This window comes from Phyllopteryx taeniolatus, chromosome 17 (genome assembly GCF_024500385.1).
Source record: "Phyllopteryx taeniolatus isolate TA_2022b chromosome 17, UOR_Ptae_1.2, whole genome shotgun sequence".
NCBI lineage: Eukaryota > Metazoa > Chordata > Actinopteri > Syngnathiformes > Syngnathidae > Phyllopteryx > Phyllopteryx taeniolatus.
The window spans coordinates 20,772,452-20,793,399 of record NC_084518.1 but is presented as its reverse complement, the minus strand read 5'-3'; the positions used below and the strand labels follow the sequence as shown (position 1 = coordinate 20,793,399).

Below are 20,948 nucleotides of genomic sequence, written 5' to 3'. Positions count from 1 at the left end.
ACATAATGTTCCACCAATTTCTTCGGATTTCCAAACTATATTTCGCCGCCTGAATTTTAAATATTAGGACGTCAGTCTTAACTTTAATGAGGACGATGTCGTGTGAAGATCAGTGACGCTTCAGTTTTTGTGTCGCTATATAGTTGTGTTTTTCATTTTGGTCAATTTCTGAATTGTACCACCTCAAGTGCTTTGAGTTCAGAGGTTCCACACAACTTGTCATTCAAATGGATATTGAGGAGCTGGCTGGTTTTGTCAATGCAGAAGAGCCAAGTGGGCAGTCAATGTGATTTTCGTATGATTGTGTTGAATTGTATCATGCTGAACAGCAGCGCAATTGTCAACAGATGCAAACTCAATCTAAGAACAAAATGGGCCTCTTTTCATGGACACTTGCAGAATACGGGACTAAATATGAAAAGGGAGTATTTAACAACAAAATAGATTTTGCCAAACTCAGTTATCGTGTCAAAACTCAATTATCTTGCACAGACTGAGCCAATTTGTTAACAGGACAAAAACTTGATGTTTGTACAAATATTTTACGGTTTGGTCAATAATCGTAATTCTTCTCAGAATACTAAACGTGGATGTTCAGTGCTTTGGAAAAGAGCTCTTCATTTATTCCGCAAGATAGTAAAGCAAGGTCTTAGGTCGAGAAGAAATAACGCGGGAATGATCTCATGGCATTGCATTAAAGCACTTAAGTGTCCAATCACATTGCTTTGAAGTCATCCCAATGCTTCTCATATACTTGATGGTTCCTTTTTTTTTTTCTTCCCCCCATTAGTCCCAGCAATAGCATCACTCAGCAGTCACACACAGCATTTGTGTGATCATTTCAATTTGCAGTTAATGCATTCATTGAAGATATAGAGCTGTGGCGATGTTTGTCTCGCACTGCTGCTGTAGTTCTAGTTTAATTAGTTGATTCAAATAAAAAAAATAAAAATAAATAAAAAAGCTGGGACACACTCTCAAGGTTTTAACTATCAGCAGGTCAATGTATTCCTTGCGCATCCTTTATGTGTAAATAGAGTTCGGTGAAATGTGTACCGCGAGCTCGGAAGTGACACGGTATACTGTACAGGCGACGTATCTGCTAACTGTAAAAAGCATTAACGTCGCAAGGAATAATGCGTCGGTAAAAGAGGAAACGGAGTAGACGGCTAATGAGAACAATACGCGTGTTTTATGACACTGGGAATGAATTTTGACTGCGCGCACTCAATTTGAAAAGGGAAAGGAAACAGGAAACAAAACCCGTGCACATTTGGTTTTGATGAAAACACATGAAAAGGATGTCTTCACACATGTTCGAGTTTAAGCTGATCAAATATTATGTTAGTTTCTGAGCTTCCTACGCCCATTTTATGTGCAATCACACAGTGATTGCCTTGTAGCAGCACCTTTCGAGCTTAATGCCTGAATTGAGCGATTTGCGAGTGATAATCAAGACAAGAGAAAAATGAGAAGCGGGCGTATTTTTTTTTTACTTTTATTCTCTAATGTTTTCCTGAGTTGACACTGGATATATTCATCTTTTTCTATGTAGCACCTCCCCAACCACCCTCTTTTCTTGTATTGGTGGAGAAGTGGAGGGATGTGCAAGCGGTACGTGACATGAATGATTCCCATTATATAACTTAACTAAAAGCTGATTGCGTGTCACAAAACTGCACCCTATTCCAGTTGACTTTGGGTGCGAGGCATGGTACTTAATATACAACCATTCTACCATGGAACACGCGAAGACAATCATCATCTCGTGGAGAAAATATGGCGCAACAGTGACATTGCCAAGAACAGGACAACCCTGCAAAATTGATGAAGAGATGTGAGGAAAACTGGTCAGGGAGGCTGCCAAGAGGCCAGCAGGAATTTCTGGCGAGTACTGGACCATCTCCCGTCTTGTTCATATGTTGCGCATCATCTTATCAAGAAAAACATCGACGCTCGACTACATTTCTTTTCCAAAAACACACTTGGGAAAATGTGTTGCGGTTGAACTTTTTTGGCCCTAATTCCAAAAGGTGTAACTGCTTACCTGACCTTCAGGTTTCTGCTTGAAGGCAAAAAAAAAAGAAAGAAAATGGTGTCAGAAAAAGTTTTACCTTTAAATTGTACACTTATGCAGCCACATTATCTCAGATTTTATTTTCAATGAAGTTGTAGAGGTTATAGGTCACATTAATGGTGGGGAAAAAAATAAAAATATTTATTTTGGTCTCATTTTTTTCACATAAACCTGACATTTGAACAGGGGTGTGTAGACTTTATATACCCACTGTACCTAAAATTGAAGGCATCCGGCACTTAAAAAAAAAAAAAAGAGGACTTATTTCTGAGAATCAGACATTAAAGAGCACATCATCTTCCTGGACGAGACTGATAAAACTGTTTGGACAGTTGAGATGTTCAGATAGTTTTGGGAGCAAATCAAGAGAAAACATTTCTCCGGTCACATTGGTCACAGAGGTGTGAGAAAGTAATAAGTGATTACTCGGCACGATCAACCGACAACTTCAAACAGTAGAAGCCTTGTGGCTCTTTGAATGTATCCATGTAGCATGCATTCTAATGCATCCTCTCTATCAGTAGGCTATACAGTACATGTTCTCGAATAATGCGTAGGCGTGTAATGCTGCAAATGGACAAAGTAGAAGATCCCAAAGCGTACGCCGCATTACTGCGCGTTCGCGTTTCTATGCAACAGTCTCATTAGCATTATTTAAATGTGTCATTGTATTGTTCAGCTTGCAATACCCAGGAGAGTTCCGTAGCGTGTGCGTTTCATGCTCAAAAGTACATCGTTTAAAAAGGAACCAGTATCCATTTTAATGATTGGACGACATTGAACAGAACGGCACGCTATTGGAGAATCGCTATTGGTTTCTCAAGCGATCGTCCTCAGAGATTGTTTGTCCTCTACGTTTCAAATTAATTTGGACATGCAACCGTGTTCTAGTTTATGTTGCATATGCACAGTTGACATTCATTTAATATTTGCCAAGAACTAAATAGGGGGGGGAAATACAATGTATCTTATCATTTATAAAGGTTAATGTTCTATTCGTTTGCGGTTAAATGTCGCAGGAAACGCTGTGAAGAGACGGAACAAATGTATTGTTAGACGCTTTGCATCGTCTATTGTGCGAATGGTATTGTGCGAAGTGTATGATGAATAAGACGCTAATGATAATGATGATAATTAAATGTGCATTTTGTCTGTGAATAAACCGTAGAAGACAAGAAGGCGAGGCACAAAGCTGCATACGCCATTTATGGAATCGTTTCCATTGTTGACGATCGTGCCTTGCATCAACTGCTTCCTTGGCACACACATGAATACGCAGTTAATTGCGCTCACGCAGCACACGCACAAAGGCCACATTCATAAGGAGAATTAGATTCAGGAGACGTGTATGATGGGAAGAGGTGGAAGTGGAGGGACTTAACCAGGAGCTTCAGTCGGCTCTCTCGTCGTCTTGTGCAACTTGCTTGCCTCCACAGCTGTGCCCTCAGAGCCTCCCCCAGCATAAATGACCATTATGGTTCCATTAGAGCTGCTACTCGGAGGTCATTATGCTACTCTGAAAAAAAGCAGGGATGAAGATGTTAGTAGGCTCCCATCAGGGCGGAGAGACAGACTGTGTAAGAGCGACGCATTACAATCAGTCATTCAGCGACTCCAGATGTCATGACAGACAAACAGCAATACGGGTCCTCTGAGTCAGCCTTTTAAGTAGTTTAAAAGAAAAAAAACAAAAAATGATGGAAACCATGATGAAGATGGGGAGAGGGAGAATAACTGCAGGTTACCTTTATACCAAGAAACTGCATTCATACCCAGAAATGTTTTTACAGTAACCCAAAAAGTGCGTTCAAACACATTTACAAGGACATTTACAACACCCTGCACAATGTTGGTTTGGGAAAAAAGTCGGTATCTACTAAAAGGACGCTACTGACTGTAATTCACATTCCCCGGGGCAAAAAAACGACCGAACAGCTGTCTTCTCAGCGCGTAGCATATAGGGAAAGAGCCGCTGACCTGTGAGTCTGGGATGATGGTTCCGGAGGGTTGCACGTCCCTTTAAACTGGGGCAGAAGCAAGCAAGCGTGTGATAAATGCACAACAGGTCACTGCAAAGCATTGGCCTGAAACACCAGGTAGCCTCCCAGGGTTCTGCACCTGTCCGCTGCCGAGAGATGGAAAGGTGCTGACGTGGGCTATATAGAGCTTTCCGTTTTTGAAGCAAAGGTTGCACATGCGATGTTAACGGATTAGGACAGAGGCGAGACGTACGGTCGCACACGTGCATTGTGGTTTTTCAGGTTGTACAGCATGTCCATCCAGAACCAGTTCTGGTTGTTGTTTTTTTTTGCAAACCTCTTGACATGTGACATCAAGTTATTATTTTTATTTTTATTTTTTTTTGTAATCAACGTTCTTTCAGAGAGTCTTTGAAGACTAAAGACAACGGAATTCCACTCATTAGAAGGATGTGGGATTTTTTTTTTCCAATTGGTCTCACTTCTTGCTCGCTATGAATCGAATCCCTGTGTGGACGCTGTTGTCATTTGAGAGACCGTGTGCAGTCATCACCGGCATGTCCAGAGTTTTTCCTCAATGCTCAGACAAGCGCTCTCCTCCTTGTCAGTACAATAACTGCCCAATTCCTTGGCAAGACTGCTGGAACAGGTGGGCAAAGCCACTGGTCTGGAGCTGATGAGGAGGTTGCCAGTGTCACGCCTGTGTGCAACAATGCGCTCCGCAACAGAGCTCCCTCTGTGCGCATACAGCAGCGCCGTCTCTGCGGCGGGTCTCCACTGAACTCGAGCCGGGCGGCAGATTGTTCTTCGGATCCTGTGACCATCTCGCTGCGAGCTGGGTGAGCTGTGACCCCGGCCCAAGTGGTCCCACAGGCCAGAATAAGTGCTACTGGGCTGGAAGCAGATGGCCCTCCCGATGCCGCACTGACTCACAGATAGGTTTTAATTGCCAAGGCTGATCATTAGCCCAATGGCTCTGCAGAGGCCAGAGCTCTTCATGAGTTGCAAGCCTTAAAATAGGACCTGACAACGAGCGTTGTGAGCTCATACACTTGAATGACCGTGCCCATCGCGTCTCGTTCTCATGCGCACACGGGCATAAAACAGACACGATCGAAGAGTCTTCAACGCCAGGGACGGAGGCACTTTACCAGAGGCCTCTCTGCTTTGCTGTCCGTCTGACTCACTGTCTGGAAAGTAACGCTGACCGCACGCACTCACACGTACGCAAACACTGAGCTTCCCGGGCCGTGACTCCATTCCCACTGACGGCAAACGACTATGCTGCTGTGACGTCACTATATGTCACGCCTCGTCTGCTTCTGCGTGTGCGCTCATGGAGCTACGTCGCTGCCAGATTAGCTCTGCTATCCGTTAATCACCCTTGACTGTGTTTTATACGTTGTGCTTTGAGGGCATTGTGTACGTGGCCTTGGTTGACTAAAACTTTCGACTAACTAAAGTTTGCGTCTGCCCAAATCGCCGCGTAATTCAATGTATGGAAATGCAAATAAATTCATTTATCACGTGCAATGTGATTTGTCAAATGGGGATTTTTTTATTTTTTTTTTCTTTTTCTGGTTTTGTTTTTCACCATTTTCCTTACTTTCCTGATTGTGGTTGTAGCACTGAGCAGGAATCAAGTCTGTGTCAGCTGTGTGAAAAACTATGTGAACCATTACACTAATAATGGCGTGAATCATATAAATAAATTAAATTAAGATGGTTTGGTAACCCTAAAGAGGAGATACGGTCTATAATACAGTATGCATTCCATTGAATGCCATTTGTTTGGGGGCTGTCTTTGATTTCCAAATGCAGCCTGTATTGCTCCCATGTCCCGTTTGTGCGTGAGCACCTGTCTACACACTCTGCACAGACAGTACAAAGTTGGCTGTTTTTTGAAAGGACAAAAGGAAAAAAAAGGCCAACGTGAGCTGGCCAAACTCAGGACGGCACCGTTGACGCTGAAGCGGGAGCAGACAGTCCGCCACGACGGAGCTCGAATAAGAGGTGCAGCGGCAAGCATTCTTTCTTAAATGCTGAACTAAACCCGGAGGTGCCTTGCCTGCTGGATGACTGCTACTTTTGGACACCGCTGGAGATCAGATGGAGATGAAAAAAGGAGGATGGGCATGGAAATAGACAGTGGAGAATGTGTGCGGTTGCGTGTGCATGCTCTGTCTCAACCGTTGTTTTGATGCCACCCGCTGTTCCAAAGCTCCAGGCCCAGGGAGTTTTGTACTTGCGAGATCTCTACCCAGTTGGACCGTCCTTTCCATCTAGCCTCCTGGCCCTCCCTCCTGCTGACTGTGCTAATAGCTCTCCAGTTGCTCCCATCACTCACGTCCCCAGCGGACAGACAAGTGCAGACATATACTCACACCTATGCAAATATTCGTGGCGATAGCTCATAACCCGCTGCACGCCTTCACTCTATCTGAAAGCAGCGTGGACATCTTTTGCTGGAAGTGCATGTGAATGCATGTTTTTTGCACCATGCTATGTTTAACCCTTTGGTCCCCGGAGCAGTGCTCGACTGCGCGTTGGTGCTACGGCGTACGGTGGATACCTGCGAGCTATAAAATGTAACACGAGCATGCCTTATTATTTCAATTTTCGCCAATCATCCCTGCAAAAGTAAATTTGACTGAAGGTGTTTTGTTTGTTTTTTTGCCGATCGACATAAATCCACAAACACACATTTTATCCGGATGAAATGACGTTTAATACACTTGCGAGCACAAAAATCACCAACCTTCATCATTCATCTGCCGCCTCCACCGCCGCTCTCAGAGCTGGGTGATGGGCATTAAAATGCATATAAAATTAAGAGTGTTTACTTGGACACTAATGAGAGGAGGCTTAAGTAGTCCTGTTTAATTAGTTTGATTGGCTCCATCGGGACCACACAGCTGATTCACTGAGAGCTCACCGGGCCCTTTCAAACGGCAAGTATCACAAGGGATGTCCGAGGGAAGTGGATTGCGGCGACGTGTTGCCTTTTCTGAGCCCGACAGTCCAATGCACTTTAAGCAGACCATTACATAAAAGAACCACTGCAAGGTCAGACATCTTTGTTCTTCTTATCTGTCTTAACCTATTAAAGTCACCTAATAAACCGCCGCTGGTCAGCTTTAAGCGTTATGAACCAAAACCACATCCTCTTCACAGTGTTCGTGTTTCTGCAATCAAAATGAATTGAAATGCTTTGGGCTTATCTGTTCTGAAATACATGTTTGCACTCCTCAGTAGTTCTCAAGAAGCGGGGGGGGGCCCTTCTCCCACCCCACCCCACCCCCTTTCATCTTCAACAGTTGTTCGAAAGTAACTGAGAGTAGGCCTAATATTGATTATTATGTCGAAGCAGATGTGTTGAGATGTTAAGATGGGTTCCGCGGCACGGCAGAAATAAGTTTCCTTTTTACCTAAGTGCATGGGAAGGAGTACAAAGGCGAGGTCGAAAGTGCAGCTCCACTTCAATAAAGAGCCTAGTTTGTCCTCTTTGATGCTGCCTTGCAACTCCGCTACAAAGACCCCAACGTGCTCTTGTCACTTCCAAGTGCCGTAACAGACGCCACGCTTCAATTGCGCTTACCGCACAACAACGCATCACGCGCTCACTGTGCACAGCTGTACGGCGTGAGGATTGGAGCTGCCATTTTGGAGGCTGGCGATCCTCTTATTCTTTTGTCAACATGACATTTTGTCAAGCGTAAAATATCCTCTCAGCAGGCCACAGAATAATGCTAATAAATTGAAATGCAGAACCCGTCACCTCTTTGTTATGCGCTCATTGCCGGCACTGAAAAATTGCTTTATTTACATAATTTTTTTTTTTTGGGTGCTCTTTATAGAATGCGCTAAGATACCACAGGATGGCGCCAAATCCCCAAAGTAGTCATTTGTGTCAAGGAAGCGTGTTGAAATAATACATCTGGACTGAATGGCTAACGTCTTTGTATGTTGGGGAGGAGCTAAGTTTAGCCTGGGTTGTTAGTGGAAGTTACGGAGAGGGTTGGCTGCTTGTGCATGTACATGCAAACTTGTTAGCATTCAACTCAGACAAAGTTAGTTGGTTGTTTTAAATATCATGTGTAATTCTAGGTTTTGTTTAGTTTGACAAAAAAAACGTATCTGTACTTGATAAGTAAGTGTGTTGTCTCGCCGCCTCGGCTCGATCTCTGGCAAAGCAAACATTTTCAAATGGACATTTTGCATTGAGTGTTTAATTTGCATTAGGTTGTGGGAGCAACCAGATCCAGTACATGAAGCTGTACTTTCGTTGTCTAAGTATATACTGTATCTTTTTCTCAATGTATGATTGCGTCACTTATACTTACATATGTGTATAGCAATCAGCAGTCCCGATTTTAGTGTGGAAATTGGCCACCACTTGAAAAGCTGCAGGTCAAGCCTTCTTGTCTGCACCAGCAAGTCACTGCATTCCTTACAAGCTCCAGCGAGGATGCGCTGCCGTTCACCCTTACCTCACATTTGACCTCGCGGAGAACAAGCTCTGCAATTTCTCTGGATGGATCACTCGAGACACGAGATGTGGTTTTTTTTTTTTTTGCTTTGTTTGTTTTGTTTTTTTATGCGTGCAACACCAACCCACTGCATTAAAGGATCGCGCGGGGGGAATCTATACATCTCCATCCAAGCTTGTCCCCCAAAGTAAGTCTTTAAACACATGACCACGTCTTGTGAAAGGACAGACGAGTTCCTCAGTAGCATGTTTTTTATGCTCCCGGATGAATTCCCAGTTGAAATTTCTCTCTCTCTCTATATATCCTTCCTGACCTCATCTTTGCAAAGGTATAACATTTCAGGTGCAATTACTGCCATAAAGCCGGGTTTTTGCCAAGCTCTGGCTCTTTCCACCCCTGTAATTGACTTTTTCTATTTCCAATCACAGAATCCAAAGTCTTAATGGCAAAGGATCAGAGTGCCAAAATGGTTTCCTTACGCAAAGAAACATTTAGCCTTGGTGACAAAGACCAGGTGACGTGCTCGTCACATGATAAATCAACTCGCACGGACACATGTCGTCACTTAGTTTAAAGATTTATGATCATACCAATTAACCACGCTTGTGTGACTCATGCGACAAAATAACAGTATAAATGAGTAACTCAATAGCCACAAATCAGAATTTACTGCGTAAATTAAGATTGCGAAAGTATGCTTTTTTTGTGTGTGCGTGGTCCGCAATATATTACACACTTATGTTGACGCAAGCTGCAACATTTCAGTGAGCTGCATCTTAAAAGTTGCTTTTGTGGCTTGTCTGACTGGCTCGGCCTGAAACTCATTACACGCGCAGCCGTTTGTACCGCGTGATATACTGCTATTACCTTAACAATATAACTGTAACCTACATCTGTGTGTTATATGGGTGCAATATTGGGAGATTAGGGCCACAGACCGGTAAAAATAAAGACGTTTTATTGTGGTGGAATGGCAGTCAAGCAGATGTGAGCGTAGGAAAAAAAACAGGTGCGTGTCAAAAGCTATTAGACAGATATCTAGAATGACTCTCAGTAGTGCACAGAGCCCATCCATGGAAAAAAAAACACACAAAAGTTTCTTTCCAGTCCTATTGATGGCTCAATTGTTTTATTTAATTTTATTTAACCAGTGAGCATTAGAAAGTGTTTTTCATCAGCCAAACACGTCAAGCTGATTATCACCACCTCATTTGGCCCCAGTGCAAGTAATGAAAAGGAAGAAATACATATTTCTACCTGCACCTTGATTCATAATTGTATCTAGTTTTAATTTGACTGACTCCAAGAGATAAAGTGGTAGTAGTCAAAAACACCCGCCAATTTTGTAGCATGTTTTAGTGAAGGAAAACGGCACGGCGTTGTAAAATATAAATGTAAAGAAATGAACTGCTTGCATTCATTCAAATTAAGCCGAAAAGTCCCGCACGCCCAGCGTAGTACTTTTGTACGTCGTGTCTTTCCTTCTGCATTTCCCGAATGGAACGCCGTCGCTCTTGCGAAGCGGCGTTTACATCTTTGAAAGAAACAGTTCAATAAATACAGCACACGCCGACACGCGCCCACACCTACTAGCGATAGCTCAGCGGAAGACACTTTCCAGGGTCTCTTAATAGCGCAATCAATTGCACGTTTCACTTTCTTGCGAGCTTTACTGGGGGCTAATTTCCAGCAACAATTTACAAAAAACCGAAAAAGGTGACGCGTGTGGATGTCGGGAAGCATAGTTTGTGAAGTCACGCAAAATGCATTTGTACAAAAAAATTGTTAGTGAACCGTTTGTAACTCAAGGCATTGCAAAAATACAAAATACAAAATCATAAGCTGGATCAAGGCAGCACTAGATCGAACACAAGTGAGGTGCGTGTGTAGATTTAGTGTCAAAAGTGAGCGTTATTTTATCTTTGTTGCAGCTCGTGTATTGGCTCCCATGAGATTGGGGTGGTGTACCTCATGTCATCCAATGTTTGATTTGTGTTTTTCAGCCGTACTTTATCCTCGGCGTGCCCTCCCGTTCACCGCGTGAGCGTGTTGGACTGCGTGCATCGAATCCAAAGAGACAGAACGCGGACGAACACATAGCGAGGTTAATTTCAATGACTGACAAACACCCCAGCTATCTTAATCAAGTTCTGCTCCCTCCGATTAGGACTCGAACGTGAGGAAGATAACCCGGTGAAGGTGTTTACACAAGATTTGCAATAATATACGCATTGGATTAGCCCGCTTATAATTGAATTATTAGATGGCGTGTAAATGTTCTTTGTCTCCCTCGCCTGCTGCGTCCGCCAGGCACACGTTTGGCGTACGCTGTCGGTGTGTGGCGCTCAGAGGAAAGGTGAGGCGAGAGCATCTGTGCAGCAGTTCATACGAAAGCCACCTGGCTCTCCTCCGTTCTGTGATTTATGCCTTTGATAGCAACAAACCCGAGATGCTTTCAACAGCAACAAAGTAGCGCGGAGAGATGACAACAATGGGATACTTGTCAGTCTGCAGATGAAAAGATGCCTTACTAGGTGGCTGTTTTTGGTTTTGTTTTGTTTTTTATACGTAATTGTTCTTTTGTTTTCTTAATTCGCCTCCCGTACGCTATCTGGGGTTCTAACTGGGACACAAAGTGAAGTGGTGTCATGCTTTCCCCTCGGTGACAGGATGCCCTCCTCCTCCTGTGAAGAGGCGGCAGTGTGCTTCGACGCCTCCGCTGTGACTTATCGACAGACTTATTTCCGCTGGCTTGTCCCTCGTACTGTCATACACTGACAGGGAAATAAATGAAGCTACTGGATGAAATATGCTCCAATAATATGGTGCATTACTGTATTTACAAACAAATCTAGACCAAAAATACCACGGACAAAAACAATCACCCCCGCAATACAACAATCGATAGCTACATCATTTTATCCCGTCAGGTGATACTTTGAATTCATGGTTCACTTGCATTTTATGCGCATCGAACACGGGTCGGCCTTTTACACGTTTTGTATATTTGTATCTCTTTCCTTTCAATGGCATTTATTCTCCTAGACCCGATGCCATTCCAAAGTATAATTATTCAAATCTTGTACTGATAACCAGTATCATAAATAATTGGCGGATGCCCAGTGGGATCCATTGCGATTGACTCTAACCATGCATTTCTAGTGATGCCAGCCATTCTACGTGACCTTTTCCCATGGCGTAGTACTATAAAACACATGCGTGTATTTAATGGCGCATTCAATTCTGTGCCCGGATGGTTGTGTGGCTATTTTTATCCAGCGCCTTAAGAGTATTCCACAAGAGTATATTGGACACTGGTGTTCTGGCCTTATTTCTCTTTGTAAATGTCTCCTTGTGTGTCATTTCCTCTCTTTGTCTTCCTTTGCCACTGATATGTGCGTTGCCCTCCTCCGTTCATCTGTTCTTCTCGTCTCCGCCACTCACAGTTCATCTGTCTCACTCCATCTTTCTGGCCCCCGCAACGGACCGGAGCGGCACGCTTGAAAGACTTGTTTCACCGATCGCCAGCCTCCATCCCTGAACTAAAAAAAAAATAAAAAACTTATTCCCTGGCATCACCTGTACGCTCCATTTGGTGGATTTATAGTTGTTTGGCTGTCATTTCTAATCAATAGTGTTGCCTACTCGAGCAGAGATCAATAATCCCTGAAAGTTGTATGATTAATTGGAAACTGAAAAGGTGGTTTTACAATCTGTCCTGATTCGACCTATGACCTGGAGCACCTCATCCATCTTGTTTACTGTCATTTACAATGACAGTTCTGACAATGGCACAAACAAGACATCATTGTCATAGGATTTGCACATTCAAAAATATTCTTCCCCCAAACATCGGAATGCTTATGTCGCCACTATTTCCGAAGCAATAGTAATTCTTACTTAATAGCGTGAGCACAAATATGAAATTGTGCGACACGTTTCCTGCGCCGGCCTTCACTGTTGCGTTTTCACGCCTCAAACGTGGAGTGTAAAATTGCGGCTTACTTCATGCTAATATCGACTCGGATGACAATGAACGTCGCAAGCGCAACGTGAACATGTTAAAAGCGAAAGCGACTATTTCTTTTTGGGGGGGAGGGGGGGGGGGTTACCCTACCCCTCTCAGTTTGCATGTGTGGGTATGTGCTTCCGCACGACACTGGTAAAATCTAAACATGGTTCTCGTGAAATAGTTCATACTCACCTGCAAATTATTGTGAAAAACACTGTGTAACGTACTACTAAGCTCTCTTAACTTTTTGACAAACATTACTAGTAGCTGTATGAAGAAAAAACTCCCTTTACAAAAATGTTTCGTTTTGATTGGCACTGACAGAGAGGGACTAATCTATTCATATGTTTATGAAACTGTTGTTGGCATTGTTTTAATGCCCGCCCAAATGCCCATCCGCATTGCTTGGAACCTTTCAGGCAAACTGCATGACGCGGGAGGCGCTTAACAAGCTATGCCGTAGCCCTGAGCGTCAATTCAGGCCAGACATATGAGCCTTCAGACAGCAAGCTTGCGCTGGTTCACTGCACTCCCAAGACATTGCTAAGTGCGGCGAAAGCTCCGAGACCGCACTAATAACTGTCCGCCATCCCGTCGGAGTTGGTCTCCTTGTGCGCCGAGCGCTACGCTGCTCCCAGCACGCTGGCAAAACCCGGCAGGCTCCCTCGATGTCTTGTCGTCTAAGTGCGGCCGTAAGCTCAATCGGTCTCCATTTTGGAGCTCATCCAATGTGTCAGAATAGGAACGCTCACGCTGGGGGGGGGGGGGAAGGAAAAAAAAAGGATGATGCTGCAGGAAGCCAAATCTGCTGAGTCATAATTGCATCGCTGCTGCGGTGCACATGCACCACTGCGACTCAAAATCCAGTTGCTAACGAGTAATTGTGGTTAATAGTGCGGCCAAACCTTACTCCATCTCTTTCAGGCAGCTGTCAAGATGCAGCCAGAGGCTACTTGATCCGTAGAGCCTCCATAGAAATCGCAGCCGTCCCCGAGCTCGCCCGATGTGTTAGACAGTTGACAGTCTTCCTAAAGCAGAAGCAAGCGGAGTGCTCTGTGACTGATGGAGTTCCTTTGTCGATGACGGCTGAGCTGCTGCCGGCAGTTTTGGGCCAAAGAACAGTGCGGATTACATTGACATCAGTCAAGCACAAAAGGCGAACCGCAATGATGCATAAGGAAGCAAGTTTTCATCGTGAAGTGTCTGAGAACAAAAGAGTGGAAAGCCACCTCGAAGAGCAGTGGGCACAACGGGAAACAAAAGGGGGCAAATGTTGTGTGTGTCTGCTGCTAGCAGACCACTTCCTGGTTCAAGGAGGATAGTGGACCAAATGGACGGACTGAACGAGAACGTCGCTTTGTGACCAAAACAGCCAAAATGCTAACAAATGTCTCAGCCGTTCCTTTGCCATTTAGTTGACGGATGACGTCATGATGTTGCCAATGGTTTCATTGTGACTCAAAGGGCCAAAAGATTTTCTTCCTGAAACCCAGCCATCCCCAACATCATTTCTTGGTTTTTTTTGCATAAACCTGCTAAAAACCAAAGAAAGAAAGATTACATTTCACCCTTGCGCGTTTGTGCCTGGGGACAAGTAAGTTATATGACCTGGTTTTGTCACCTTTTGGGGGGATTTGTTTAACACAGCTATACGTTTCATCGAAGTACGATGTGAAATGCTGACATGAGCAGCCACGCGTCACATCATTTTCACAGTTTGACATGAAAAGCTCTTTAGAAAACAAAGCATTGGACCCGATCGGGAGTCTGCGTTGACAGGTGGCAAAACATCCCCAAAAGTCTCGACACCAGAAACTATTTGATCACCACCGGCGACCCTGCCGCTCCCTGTACTACACACAGACTCGCAAATGCATGCGCTTGCAAGAAAAGACGCAGCGTGCCCAGAAGGAAAAACGTTTTGGCCATAAAGCCCCCTGTCATTGTCACAAATACGGCGCTCTATGTGGACAGAGTGTACGTTGTGCCCCTTCGGCGCACTGCTGGGAATGACCTTTCACTGCTTTGCCAGATGAATTTTTACTTTGGCTTGAGGCTTTGAACAGGTAGGTAGGGACGGATATGGATGTAAACTGTGTATACAGTGACACTTTTGTTCATGTTTGTCAGTGGGCTCAAGAAAATATTGAGTGCATGCTCAGTTTGAGTTGAAAGTATGTTTACTTGGTTTCACTTGCTGTTTGCGGTGGCGGTGCAACTGTCTTGCTTTATGTAATGTTTCAGTATGACAGTTGTAAAAGAGATTGTTGTTCTCATATGCAGCTACATTAGAGGGGCAAAATATCAGGAATTCTCCACGCAGTCTTTCTGACACTGTTAACAAAGCGCATATTTCTTGTCTAACAGATAAACATTACGTACAGCCAACCTATGTTATCCAGTGTCAGGAAATGGATTGTGTTGCGGTTTGGAGGTTGTAAAACACACTAGATAATCACATTTAAAAAAGCACAAACGTGATATTGTCTCTTCTCATTAGCTTGTGCAGGTTTCTGGTGTGTGTATTTGGGACCGACGGAAACCGATGTGTCACTCACACCTCCTAGTGGCTGCTTTCAGCATAGGTCCAAAATTCCTCGCAAATTAGACTTCCGTCGTGTAACATGCCATTCCTATCGTTTTGCTTCCTTTTTTTTTGGGAAATAGTAAATCCATGCAGCGTCCTGATGGACGTGCGCTCTCCGTAACGTAGCAGTCGGCTGGCTACCTTTGGTATTTATGGACTCTCTGCGACTTGTTCATGAGAAAGTCAAGAGGGGCTTTGACACTGGCTCTCCATCACTGTCTTTTTCAAACCATAAAAATGAGTTGCTCTTCAATAAACCTTTTAGTGTAGGACCCCAACACTGCAGCCCCTAGTCACTCACATGATGTCACCAATAATAAAACATAATTACATTTAGTCAGCCATTTATTGGCTAACATTCTGCCTTTCTATTTGGGTTGTATATCTGTAATTCCCGTGGAATTTCGTATAACCGTGTTTTCTGCGTAAGGTGCGCAACTTAAATGAGTACAACCTCTTTGAAAAGGAAGCTATCAATTATTATGATTCATATAATTGTAATGATTATAATTATTTGAATTCATTATGAATAACAAATAATTGTTGACTCTCAATCAATGTTTGTTTTACATTGTTGGTTGAAGCCCATAACATAACGTAATAAAAGTCCTAAACCTACAACATGATAACTTTTGGCCAACAACATAATAACGTATTGTGTTATTGGCTAATTATTACATTATTATACATTACTTAAAAAAAAATCTTTACAAATGTAATAGCTGAGCCCATAATGTAATTTAATACTACATTCCAATTCGAAAAGGGCAAATTGATTACGTTACGGGCTGACTTCTACAAATATATATATAGTATATGTAGTATATAATATGAGTATTTTGTTTCGTTATGTGCTCAATTAATTTTTTTTCTTATCCAGGCCAATAACATAATTAGTTACTATGTTATACGCTCAGTACTTTTCTGAGGTTATGGCCCGTTGCTACGTTCTGGGCTTCTACAACAGGCGTTACACCTGCAAACCTGTGCATCACATTCAATTACTCCTTTTTGTTGCTGTTCTTGTTTTAAGGAACAGTTTTGCTCTGCAACAGGGCAGTTTGCAATACTCCCCGTGTTGATTTATTTATTTATATAATTTGATTTTGATTTGTTCTGTTGTTTATTGAAAATGCAGCCGGGCAGAAAAGGGTTTTAGGGGACGGACATTCAATGACTCCCGACGGTAACGTGAACATTGAGGCAAACTATGTTTTGTAGCAGGCGTTATTTTTATTTTTTTTATCCTCCCATGATCCCATTCATGATGAGCTGTGACAGCCGTGACTAATCGTGATGTGTTCCCGTGCACCATTTCTTTCGCGTACTTATTGATGGTTGAGTGCATTCTGATTAGCCTACAGTGCTTCTTTAACCATATTTACCATTTGTTTATGATGCTCGTTATTAAACAAAAGTCGTGATTGCGAAACCTTTAATTACATTTCAGTCATTGTTCTGTCAGCAACATCTCTCCGATTTTACATTAATTTAGCTCACTTTGTCCCGCCTCATTCCAGTGATTAATGGTACACTATTTGCGTTGCTTCCTCCACCTATGCTGTGCACCAAAGTACCATGAAGCTTGTTTTTCCCATTGCGGCAGATGCCGTGTTTAACAAATGAATATATTCCTTCAGCCTTCTCAAGTTTCTCCTGGCGGGGAAACGTTTCGCTTGTAGAAAAGAGGTGGAGAAAATTCGCCACTGTGCCTGTCTCAGGTCCGGTTTTTCTTCATTTCCGTGGCACTCCTGATGATTGCCGAATTTCTGTGCCGGAGGCTCGTGGAGGCAAAAGCCGAGGACAGTTCCCCTGAGTCAGGACACCGAGGCCCCCGGGCCTGCACAGCTCATAAACAGATGTGTCCTTGTCCCCGGCCAAGTGCAGCCACTCAAGTGGCAAAGCAGGGGCCCAATAATTGTGAAGAATTGAAAGCTAAATATTGGCTTTATCTCCTCAGTAATAAAAGGGCCATGAAATTGATTTAATGCCGCAGCGCTTCTCTTGGGTGGCTTCTTACAGCGTGAGCACAAAACAATGAGCAGCAGCCATCTATTAATTAACCCACCTAATCCTGCAAAGTTAATCTCTCACCACAACTTTGCTCGCAACTAACTTCCAAGCCAGTGAGTCCATTGGGGTGTCGTGACAGTGGCAGTGGGGGGGGGGGGGGGGGGGGGGGGGAACGCCTGGAACATTGTTCTGTACAGCATCGGCGGGGAAGCGGAAATGCATGGGTGCGTTAGTATTGCGTTTGTGAAAAGTGATGGACATCCTCATTTCAGCTGTTTCACAGGCATTCAAGTGGCATTTTTTTTTTTGTCTTGTCTTTTTATGATTGTTTTACTTCTTTACTCACCGTGCCGCTTTATTACATTATTCTCTCCTGAGCCGTGCGTTGGAAATTGTATTTCTCTCTCTTCTCGGCCATCTTGGCGGTCGCAGCGTGGCGCCATCTCGCACCCAACACGCACAGAGACACGGTCACGTTGCGTCGAGGGAGTTGCGAATGACCTCCTCCTCGGTCGTCTAATGAAAAGCGATGTGTTCTTTGGCTCGTCTGACCCCGCTCTTCCATCCCCCCTCCGCGTCGTCATTCTTCTTCGTGGAATCGCGCTCGGAGGCTGCCCCAGAAATAGGTCACCTGACGTCTCCCCCCCCCCCCTTCACCTCAGCAGCTTCGGAAAAACAAAACCCTCCGAGGCGTCCCGTCCGAGTCGGCGTCTTGGTAGGAGGGCGGGGAGGGACACGGCGCGCGCACGTTCATTTGAAAAATCAGGAACAACTCCAATTGAGAGGATTTCAAGCTCATTTCTTTGCGAGAGAGGCAAGCATATCCTGTGGAGATAATTTTCGGAGGCTGATTAGGCGTCGACGGCGTGGAGCCCAGAGTGAGGAATCTCATCAGCGGCGCTAATGACATGCCATTCCTGTGTTGAAAGAAGAGCCCGGGCCCTGGGCATGGACCAGCTTCTGTCACCCACCTCTTGCTACTATGTTCATTAAGTCCCTACAATGTAATTACAATTCACTGATACTGCTTTGGATTAATTACAGGCTGATTACCAGGCTGATATTTGTTAGGAATAATTAGATCCCAAAGAATCGCATTCATATTTACACCCTATTGATGTCTTTACGTCATGAGAGCATTCGAAACATTCTAACAATAGACTACTTATAAAACGGAATGTTCTTCACAGCGTTATTCACGGGCTCAAATGCGAGGAAACAAAAGGCCGGATTTGAATGCGATCGTCATGACAAATCATACAACAGATGTCTCCATCTGTTCTCACGCTAACTACACAACAAAACTACAATTGATCTCCCACCTGATGAGCTCGCAACAAAAAGCCGCAATGTTACAGTGCTTGATTCCAAGTGCTCAGAAGTTTGCAGTAATTGGGGTGGGGGGGCACTCCAGAACAAAAAACAAAAATGCAGGTTTGTGCCATCATGCACGCGGCAGAGGTAGTTGTAATCTTTCATACGAGCCCGTGACATAAACAGCCCCCAGAGCGGCATTATTTCATTAATCTAATCAGCCACGTGCAATTTACAAACCTACCTTAAGCCGGTTTATTCGCAGATTTGTCGTTAATAAGAATTTGAACATTTTTCGCTTTGACAGAGATCTGCTACGAAGGGAGACGTGACGATGCGCTTATCCATTTCATATCTTAATTGCTACAATCACACCACTGGAAATTGCTGTCGTTCATTTCTACCGGCCATTCATTAGGTACAGCTGCACCTCATGAGATATGATGGAAACAAGGCTTTGTTTTCATTTCATTCAACAATAAGTTGCTTATTGCAGTTTGCAGTGATGTGGAACTGCACTGCGTTACTGACAGCTGTTTCTAATATTTTGCTTTTCGAGTAGCTACAGAAGGCATATGAAATAGTCAAATTGTGCTCAGTAGGATGATGTCAATTAACAGTGACCATCCATGTGTTTGCAAAAGCGACATTTTGGAGCGAGCCTTTGTATTGGCACTCATTAGTGTTTCCCAACCTCTGTTGAAGCAAGACACGTATTTTACAATGCATTACATTGAAATACCGACAATTTACTGCAAATGTACTTCCTCTGTGGGAGCCTGTTGAACAAAAAGCTGACGTGTTGTTGGATGAATGGCAAAAGCCGCATACGCAGGTTAATTGTACCTTTTGGCATGTCAGCATACATTGCTGGCGTAGATAGATAAACAAAGAAGCATTCATTGAAGTAAATAAAGGATCATTTTCATACCAATGAAGTGAAATGGGGGGCGGAAACAGGAACATATTTTCAAGCTGATTAAACAATCACTTGCGCTCAATATTAAGCGAGTTGCTCCAGGCTGTTTTCCACACTGCGCGTGGACCTTTGGGTCGGCGGCGTTTTCCAAATCTGCTGGTAGATATCGCACTGACATGAGCCCCTGCCTCTGACAGCTCGTTTCATCCCGCAGCTCAGAACCGGTGTCAACAATATCCTGCAGCTCTGGGATACACCCGTCCATACGCAGGAAATGATGCATGTGTGTGTGTGCGCCCGCAGGCTTCCCAGCGACGGCATACGGACCGGTGGCGGCGGCGGCGGTAGTAGCGGCGCGTGGCTCAGGTAGGGGGGCCCGTGGAAGAGGCGGCTACTTGGCGTACCCACAGAGCACAGGGCCAGGTAAACGCTCTGTCCACGTTCTGTGTGGCTGCTGCTCTCTCCGACTTCTCCTGCTCTGCTCGCTCCCATAGACGTAGTCACCCAAGCTCCCGTGCGCTCTCTCTCGCACGAGCGTTTGTATGGATCCTAATCCAGTCAGATAAGTGCATTTATTTGGCTCAAAAGTCTACGACTACACATATCAGACGTGAGCGCTTCTTGCCACACAAAGAATGAAGGGATGGGGGGCCGGGGGCCGGGGGCTTGAGGTGACTTCATGGGACTGAGGCAAAATAACCCGAATTTAATTGAATGAATCCAACATTCTCATGTCACCAAATTTAATTGCCGCACGTTGCTTACAAAAATGTAATAAAACATCTAATCTGTACACAAATGTCCTTGACCTTAAAAACAAAAGGTTCCAATTAGTTAAAATTACAAGATGAGGGAGTTAATTTAGTCGCTGCAGAAGTTTCCTGCATTTAACCTTTGGATATGTATAAGTAAAAAAAAAAAAAAAAACGTCCAAACTGAAGGAGCTTACTATAAGATGCAGTAACTGTATGGAAAATGACATTTTTATCTTTATTTTTAAATACAGTGGAACCTATGGTCGAACACAATCTGAAAGTAATGAATCCATTCCTTTCAAACTGCTGCTAGTGTGAACAAGTGACAAATGTGCACCTGGGAGGTGAGTCATTTCACATTTCGGTTCTTCTCATCTTGTTAGTTAGCGACTTACGGCCGATATTTTGCTGAGCCGAAGTCTCGCAAGTTTGCTTCGAAGCGCGTTTTCCCCAAACATTTCTGGGTTGCACTCCCAAGTGTGTTCAACTTAAGAGGTTCCACTGTAACGTTCGTGTCTGTGATGTTAATCTGTGGTGGTATGATAACCATTTGTGTTAATTAACCTTGTTGTATTATTTGAACACCTTTAATCAATGTCAACACAATTTGCAAGTCGTAACTCTGTGCTTTGGTTTGAGTTGATGTAGCGTTGAGAGTAAAAGTAATCCCTCCTTACACGTTCACACCTGGCCTTACCTTGCGTCCTCCGGTGACCACTTGTGAGCTCACGTCCGGCTTTATCTGCTGACTAACGCAGCAGGAGGCAGCAATGCGCTAGTACAGCACGTATAGTACACACTT

General features: G+C 44.0%; 1 protein-coding gene across 13 annotated transcripts in view; it reads left to right on the top strand.

Moving 5' to 3' along the window:
* The window catches only part of LOC133467751 (RNA-binding protein Musashi homolog 2), a 215,191-nt gene that overhangs the window by 167,858 nt on the left and 26,385 nt on the right, over positions 1–20,948 (top strand). For 6 of the 13 annotated variants that reach the window (XM_061752971.1, XM_061752964.1, XM_061752972.1 and 3 more), the window contains exon 11: positions 19,695–19,814. The exons of 2 other annotated variants lie outside the window; for them this stretch is intronic. In XM_061752971.1, coding sequence (XP_061608955.1) covers positions 19,695–19,814 — 120 coding nt within the window. Of the gene's footprint in view, positions 1–4,692; positions 5,620–19,694; positions 19,815–20,948 lie in introns of those variants that run through there. 5 more of the 13 variants (XM_061752973.1, XM_061752968.1, XM_061752974.1 and 2 more) reach the window with 2 other exon arrangements.